Here is an 8,031-nt window from a genome sequence, read left to right as displayed (position 1 = left end):
AGCCCTCATATCTCCCTGCGTTGACCTGCAGCTCCTCCTTTCCCCTATGAATTGCTCCTCCGGTCGCAAACCCAGGGGGCTCCCACTTATGCAGCCCCACTCGTCTTGAGTAGCCTTTAGTAAACATATAGAAGTCTACTCGATATTCAAGATTGATTTCCCTGATTTATTAAGGCAGAATTCATTGGACTCTATTGACCACAAATGACTTAATGTAAATGCTGACCCCGGTGAACTTGGAAATAGCAGGTATCGGGTTGATCTATAGATGACCTCTTAATTACCACAGTTATTAATTTAAATTATTGCCACTGCTTCTAGAGACAGGAACAAAGAAACATTCTTTCCTCATCCCTGCTTGGTTTATTAGTCTGAACACAAAGTGTTTGATGACACTTTTAATTAAACAGAAATAATGCAGAGATACGGTTTCCCTTTCTCGTCTGTCCTGTAAAGTGCAGCACTGCTCTTTTGACTGACTGACGGCAGTGACCCACTAACAACGTCCTACTTCGCCGCCCGGTCGCCACCCGCTGCCCAGGGGTGCCCCGGCCGTGCCCCAGCGTGGCGGGTGCCCGGGGCCGCCCCTCCCGGGCTGTGCCGGCTCCTGGCTGGAGAGCTCCGAGGTCACTGACGGCTTCGTGGCGTTCAGCTCACCCGTGTTAATTAGACACTCCGAAAAATACTTTCAGTGGTATCTAGGTACAGAGACGGGACAGAAACAGTCCGGCGTAACCTGCGCCGCTTTTCCTCCTTCTCCTCCCCGGGATGGCGCGGAGCAACTGCAAACTGGTGTCCCTTGGCAGAGCAGGGCGCTGAGCAGAGAGCGCAGGTTTGGGAGGAAAAGGAGAAACAAACCACGACGTGGAAGGAAAAGAGAAAATATTAGGGTGGGGGTTTTTCTTCCTTTTTGCAAAGACGTCAATGGGCAGAATTGAACACGTGGCAGGCGAGCGGCGGGGAGGCGCCGGTCCTGCGGCCGCTCCGCCCGCCGTGGCGCTCGGCCCCATGTGCGGAGCACGTTGTGCCGCGGCGGCCCTTCCCCGGCGAGGGCAGGCGGAGCGGCGAGGCCACCGCCGGCCCGGGGACAGATTTCTTTCGTTGCGCCAAGCCGAGTGCTTCGTTACAGCCAGAGTCCCGTCGCCAGCGCCCAGGATGGGGCGGCCGGCCCTGCGGGACGGAGAAGTGGTGATAAGCTGGTGCCAAGTGGCCGCGGGTTGTTGCCCCGCCCGGACGGGAGCTCCGGGAGCGGAGCAAAGCGACGGCCTTGGCGCAGCGCTCTCGGGCCGGGACCGCTCCTGTGTCCCAGGGTCAGGGGGGCTGGCGTGCGCTTCGTGCGAGGTGAGGCCCCGGAACCGGCCCGTCACCTACCTCACCTCCGCAGCACGGGCCGAAACGCCGTCCGCAGCCTTTCCAGGCAGGTCCCACCCAGCTCGGAGCCTCCCGGGCCGCCCTTAGCGCCCCGCCCGAAGCCTGCACAGACACAAGCGGCTCGCGGTGGGCACGGCCCGGTCCCACCGCCCTCCCCTGCCCGCTCGCCTCGAGCGGGGAAGCCTCGGCGTCTGCACCTGACACCTGGGCACGGCCGAACACCGGAGGTGTCACTGCGCGAGCGGGCTCACGCCGCGCCCTGTGTCCCGGCCCGGCCCGCGGTCCCGCCCGTCCCCGCGGCCCCGCCGCCGCGGGTACCTTCGCCCGCCGCCGCGAACTGGCACGGCTCCCCCAGGCCGCGGTGGGACGCGCAGCTTCGCGGGAGCGGCTGCAGGTTGAAAGCGGAGCTCCGGAAGGCCTTGGCGGGCGGAGGTTGCTCCCCCGCCGCGCCGCCGCCTCCCTCCGCGCCGCGGCCCTCGGGGCTGCCCCTGCGCGCCGCGCTGGCCCCGGCGGTGCGCGCCAGCGACCAGATGCGCGGCTTCTCCGCGGGCGCGTAGGGCGGCGGCGGGCCGGCCAAGGAGGCGGGGGCGAAGTCCGCGGCTGGGGCCTTGGCACAAGGAAAGGCGTGGAAGGGGCCGGGCAGGCTGCAGTCGCTCCGCGGAGCCTCGGGCAGCGCCGCGCCCAGGCTGGGGGCTTCCTGCAGGGAGCTGGTCCGGCCCTTCTCCGGCTTCCCCGCCTCCTCCTCCTCCTCCTCTTCCTCCTCCTCCAGGTCGCTGAACCGCAGGTCCTTGTCCTCCTTGTAGCTCTTCTGCTCTGCTTGGACACACACGGGGAAAAAGGGGGCGGCAGGGCGTTAGTGCGGGTGCGGGGAAGTTGTGGGGGACCTGGAAATCGGCCGTCACTTCCAGCCTACTTGGAGGCGCCCGTCTGCCTCTCCCGCCTACCTCTGCCTTCACCCTCCGCACTGTATTCATCCTCTTCTCTCGGGGTATCTTCTTTCCTCTCTTCCCCGGCTTTGTTCTTGGGAGACCAGGTCATTTTGTTTTCTTTCTTAAGCCTCCGTCTGGCGTTAGCAAACCAAGTGGACACTTGCGTCAGGGTCATTTTAGTGATGATAGCCAGCATGATTTTCTCTCCTTTGGTGGGGTAGGGGTTTTTGCGGTGCTCGTACAGCCAGGTCTTGAGAGTACTCGTCGTCTCTCGCGTTGCATTTTTGCGTCTGGCTGAACCACCGAAATCCACCGTCCCGTACCTGCTGGGAGATGATTAGGGACGGGGGGCCGGCAGGAGTCCGGCAAGAGCCCGCCGGCCCGGCCCAGCCGCGCCGCAGGCCGGTGCGGCCCCTGCCCATCTGCCTTCCTGCCCCTGCCCTCCTGACATCGCCGCCCAACTTTGGTTTCCGCTGTCTGCTGCTCCCGGGCGCCTCGTTTCTTTTGTACAACGTTTGTCAGGTCGGAGCCCCCCCGTCCCCCTCGTTTGATGTCGACCGCCGCCTCGCAGGGGGATGCTAATGCTGCCGGGCGCTGATCAAAGGGGTTTTACCTGTCGTACTGGTACTGCCCCAAGGAATGATCGTAGGAGTAGTAGGTAGCGGGCTGCGCGATTCCCGAGTGCAACGTGCCGGCGCCGTCTTTGATTTCATACTGGGGGTTCTGCAAGGGAAGCGGCAGCGTTTGGCGTCGAGCAGGACGGGAACTCCGCCGCGCCCCGCAGCCCCGGGTCCCCGCAGCAGCCGAGTCCCTTCGCGCCCCCCCACCCCCGACGGGCCGGCGCCGCTCCCGGTCCCACGTCCCTCGGCGGTCCCCCGCCCCGATACCGACTGCGAGACACGAAGTTTCTCCCGCCTGTTGCACCCCCCTCCTCTCCGGAGCGCTGCCGGGCGGGCGGGCACTCACCAGCGCGGTGTAGAGCGCAGCGGGCTCGGCGCCGTAGGGCAGGTAGTTGCCGTAGCCCTGGCCGGCGGCGTACGGGGCGCTGTACATGCCCAGCGCGGCATTGAGCTCGGCGCGGCCGGGCGCCAGCAGCCGGCTCTCGTACGGGGCGCAGCAGAGGGAGGCGGCGGCCGGCGCCGAGGAGGCATCCGGCCCGGAGCGGGGGGCGGCCTCGCAGCAGGTCGTGCTGGGGCTGGCGGGCACGAAGAACTGCGGAGAGGAGAGAGCGGGACGGCGCCGAGTGACTGTCGAGGCAGCCCCATCGCGGGAAATTTAGGAGCGTGTGCGCGCCTGTGTGTGTGCGGAGGGGGGGGGGGGGCGGCGGTGAGGAGGGGGATAGGAAACGCGGGCTGAAGCAACTAATTATAGAAACCGGGAAATAAACCGGATGGGAAGCAGGAGCTCTTGGGAAGGGGGCACGATTAATCAAGCAAGCAAAACTTTAAGGAAATAATTGCTCTCGAAAAAGGTATAAGATCCATAAGGCTCCGTCCTTCCCGCCCCCGCTTAGTCCATCTGCATTGATTTAAAGGCAAAAACTTGCGATTACAGTTAATTTGACAATAGACACAGCAGTAAATATGTCAGCCAACGCAATCGAAGGCATTTGATTTCAATAACTTCAAGGGGACAGCTAACTTCCCAAGCGAAGGAGGCACATCTTGCAGTGATTACCGTGTATAAATAATTCTACCCAAATAAATCGTGACTCGAAGTACGATATAGCTACGACTTAGTTAATACAGGGTGCCTTGGTGTGAGTGGGGGATGTCCTTCGGAAATCGCATGGGGCAAAAAAAAACCTCTCGACAGATCCTAATAAAACACAGGAAAAGGACCGACCCGTGGAGGAAGGAGGGAGGAAACGGCACAGCCCGGTTCCGCAGAAACGCGAGCGAAACCCCGAGCCCGCCGAGCGCCGGTTCCCGCTGCCCGCACACCCTCCGCGGTGCCCGGGCGGCAGCGGTGCGGCGGGGGCTGCGCCCGGCGCAGCGCGGCCGCTCCGCGGGCTCGGTAAGCGGTCGTAGCTGGGATTTATGTTTTTATTTGTTTGTTGCACTTAAAACTGAACGGTGAAGGGTGGGGAGGAGAGGGAATTACCGGTTTCCTACACGCCTTTGCTGTGCACACTGCGAGTTATTTGTTTAAGCCTAACACAACACAAACGAGACATAAACACACACGCACATTTTTTTTAAAAAGGTTCCAGATGTGCCCTTTTAGAATATATTCTAAGTAAGGGAAAGGGAAGAAAAAAAAAAAGGAGGGGGGGACAAGACATCTGGACAGCAGCAGCAGAATCTAAACAAAAGTGAGTGCTGCTCACTCGCCTTACCTGTGAAGTGGTGCTGTAGGGGTATCCGAACTGAGAGAAGGACATAGTTGCTCCTTATTTTTGGACCATAGGCAATATTTTCCCCCCAAGATCGATTGTAACTAAACCCTGCTTCAAGATGCACCTTCTCACACACACATTTCCACGTATGGCTTTTTTTTTTTTTCTCAATTATAGATGATTGCACTTAAGAAAAGCAGCCAGACATCTGAGGCGGGGGGGGGGGGGAGGAGGAAGTTGGTGCCTGGATTAAAAAAATAGGCTACCCCCCACTTCCCATCGCTCTTAATAAATATGTTTGTATAGAGGGAGTTTAAAAAGCCACCCCACATGTATAGAGAGTTTAAGTGCAAGGGGGCTTTTTCAAAGAGGGGGGGAATATCACGTAGGACTTGCAAGATACGGAGCTTGCTTGTATTATTTTCTGCTCTATAGGTCTTTAGCGTTCATCGGTGGGCGAGGAGCGGGGTGACGTCACGGCCCTGCCGGCAGCAGCAGGCAGCGGCGGGCAGGAGCAGGCAGCGCCCCGCGCCCGCTCGCAGCACTTGTTTCATCTTGGTTTAATGTTGTGCTGTGATGCACGTCAAAGGCGGGACTGGGGGTGCCTTGCGGTTGGTCTTTTTTACCTTTATTTTTAAACACGATCAAAATTTGTCTTAGGGGAATAAATATCAAGTGGGGACATCGCGGCACCCGCCAACCGAGCGCCGGGCAAGGGTCACGGTGGCAGCGGCGGTGCCGGGCGCACCCGAGGAAGCAGCTCTCGAGGTGGGCCCGACCGACGCAGCACCCCCGGCCCTCTTCGCTGACCTCACGCACATCCCCAGGGCCGGGCGCTGCTGTACAACTCGGCCCCAGTTCTGCACCGAAGCCGCTGAGCCGTGCTCCCCGCCTCGGCGTCGCTGCCCGTCGCGGCGGCCCGGAGCCGCGGGAGCGGGGTCAGACCTCGCCCCGCACAGCGTGCGCTGCTTGCCTGGGCAGGGCCGGGGCCGGGACAGAGCACGGGCCGCAGAGCAGCCCGAAACCCATTCTCTAAGGAGTGCTGAGCCCCTTGTTCCCCCTTAGCCCTGTGATGGTCCCTCCGGGAGCGGGGGGGCCGGGGCGGTGGCAGGTCAGCGGGGCGGTGATGTATGGATGGTTTCCTGCAGCCCGGCCGGCCCTCTACCGCGGCGGCGTAATTGCATCAATTAACAAATGGAAATGCCCTTGTTTAACCAGGGACTTACATATTGCGAATTTGCCTTTGAGGCGACATCACCGGGAGGTAAACCGGGATTTCCCCCCCAACAGCCTGGAGCTGCCGCGGCGCTCCTGGGGCCGGACAGGGCGCGATGTCCTGCCAGTGGCAATTCATAAAGAAAAAGAAAACCAAGTAAAAATGCGACCCGGGGCGGCCCGGCAGCACTTGTCCCGAACACGCCGGGGCCATGTCCCGCGGAGCCGGTGGGCAGCCCTGGCAGCCGTGCCCGTGCCCGCCCCGCCGGAGCCGCTCCGCTCCGCCTCCGCCCCGCTCCCCGACGGGTGGCGCTGCCGATCCGCGAGCGATGCGCGCCGGCCCGGCCCGGGGGCCGCTCCCCTGCGCACCCCAAGCCGGGCGGCCTCTGCCCTGCCCTGCCCTGCCCGTGCGGGCGGCGCTCCGCCGGCAGCCAGCGAGCACAGCCGCGACGGGCCCCGCCGCAGCCCCGGCGGTGCGCGGCCCCGCCGGCCTTTGCGCGGCGAGCTGCGCGCTCGCGGGGCATCTCCGCGGTCCGCACGGGCGCGGAGCGGGCTGCCCGCGCCGTCGGGGCCGCAGCGCTCCCGGCCGCTGCCCGCGGGGCCGGAGCGACGCGAGGGGCGCGGGGCGCCCGAGCCGCGTCCGCCCCGCCGGGGTAAGCGGAGGGGCCCGGAGCTCAGGGCCGGCTGTCACCGCCCTCTATTTCGCCCGCAGCCTGGCGAGACGGAGCGCTGTAAACCCGAGCCGTGTCAATTGTCGTTAACAGGGGCAATAACTTAAAATTCATTAAAGAACACCTTTGGGTAACATTACTGCTAATTATTTAATTGCAAGAATCCCTATGGGGAAAATTATGCTAATTATAAAGTAATAAAACCACTTGTTCTAAAGCACTTAATTCAGCAAAATTTAGTCTTTTCACCAGAGCACTTTGTATGTTATTTGATGGAAGAAACAACAAGAGTAGCTGTGTGCTCATCCTGCCTGCGGCTCAGAGCCCAAAGGAGCTGTCGCTGGCAGTGTGTTTGTGCTGGCAGGTTGCATGCAGGGCTCTTGTCCTTGCTGAAGCACTAAAACTGGGGCAGGATTCGCTGTACAAAAAAGCATTTTTATAACAGAGACCATGCAGATCAATACAAACATTGCATTTCCCAATCTTTATCATGCACAATCAACATGAAAGCAATTCTGTTACCTGTCAGGTACGTTGTGGCTGAGTTAAGCTTTGGGAAGTGGCCTTTCCCAACCTAGCTCTCTCCACTTAACAGCCCTCTGCCCTACGGAGATGTTTCAGCAGCATACTTTTTTCTAGACATGCTCGAGAGCCATCCAGATGACCCCTTTAATTGCCCTTACAACCTGGGAGAGTGAATGGCATTCCTATTAACAAATACAAGTTCTGCTGTGCTCCCCAGCTCTTTAGGAGGACACAAACTCTGTCTCATTGTGTTCTGAGCCCTGCCACCATTCACTCTGCCTGTCCATCACTGAGCAACCTTACTCTGCATGTCAAAGCTGCCAAAACATCTTTCTGTGATTTGTAAATATTGGCATAAACCTTCTGTTAACAAGTTCCTGAACCCGGCTTGGCAGAGGGTAGCTTTGGGTTGGAGTGTGCAATTTGCTGTTTTTGTCATTGCAGGGACTCGGCTTCACCAGCCCCATTTCCATTCTGCACATACACCATGTCTCGGAGAGGTGCAACTGATGCTGTACATGGTCACTGCAGATCTTTCTTTAAATCTGTATCATCTCTCTCCTTGCATACAAGCATATCATCCCACCCACCCCCACAACGTGCATTCCCTTCACCCAGTCGTCCTAGTGAGGAGCGTGTGACTACAAACACGAGCAAAAAGGGGAAAATGATCTCTCTTGATTCACAAACTTTTGTTCTTGAAATAGAGGACTGTGAGGCTTAACTGTAAACATTTCTGCAAGCAGTTCTTCTTGAAGCGAGGCAGGAGTTCAAATGCAGCCAACAATGTGATTTTTGATGCTTTTAAAATCAACATCATTTGGTTTAGCTCTGATACTGCTTTGCTCGGGAGGTAATTGCAAGGGGTGAAGGTAACAGTATGTGTTTCCCACCGATGCAAATGCAGCTGCTGATAACTGTAAATGAAATAATAGGTTAATTGAAATAAGCTGGGGAAGAAGAAAGCAGCTTCAAAACATGT

The 8,031-nt window shown here is 59.4% G+C and overlaps 1 protein-coding gene across 1 annotated transcript; it reads right to left on the bottom strand.

Annotated features, from left to right (window-relative positions):
- Positions 1-1,364: 1,364 nt before the first annotated feature.
- On the bottom strand, positions 1,365-4,790 carry IRX6 (iroquois homeobox 6). Its single transcript, XM_053987811.1, has 6 exons — positions 4,639-4,790; positions 3,267-3,512; positions 2,914-3,023; positions 2,316-2,626; positions 1,690-2,184; positions 1,365-1,473 (listed from the first exon to the last, which is right to left on the bottom strand). The coding sequence occupies exons 1-6, from the start codon at positions 4,681-4,683 to the stop codon at positions 1,373-1,375; spliced, it is 1,308 nt and encodes a 435-aa protein (XP_053843786.1). The 5' UTR covers positions 4,684-4,790; the 3' UTR covers positions 1,365-1,372.
- Between the last annotated feature and the right edge of the window lie 3,241 nt (positions 4,791-8,031).

The sequence above is a fragment of the Vidua macroura genome, chromosome 11, assembly GCF_024509145.1.
Source record: "Vidua macroura isolate BioBank_ID:100142 chromosome 11, ASM2450914v1, whole genome shotgun sequence".
Lineage (NCBI taxonomy): Eukaryota > Metazoa > Chordata > Aves > Passeriformes > Viduidae > Vidua > Vidua macroura.
Note: the sequence above shows the minus strand (reverse complement) of the source record. Positions and strands in the feature narration are given on the sequence as shown.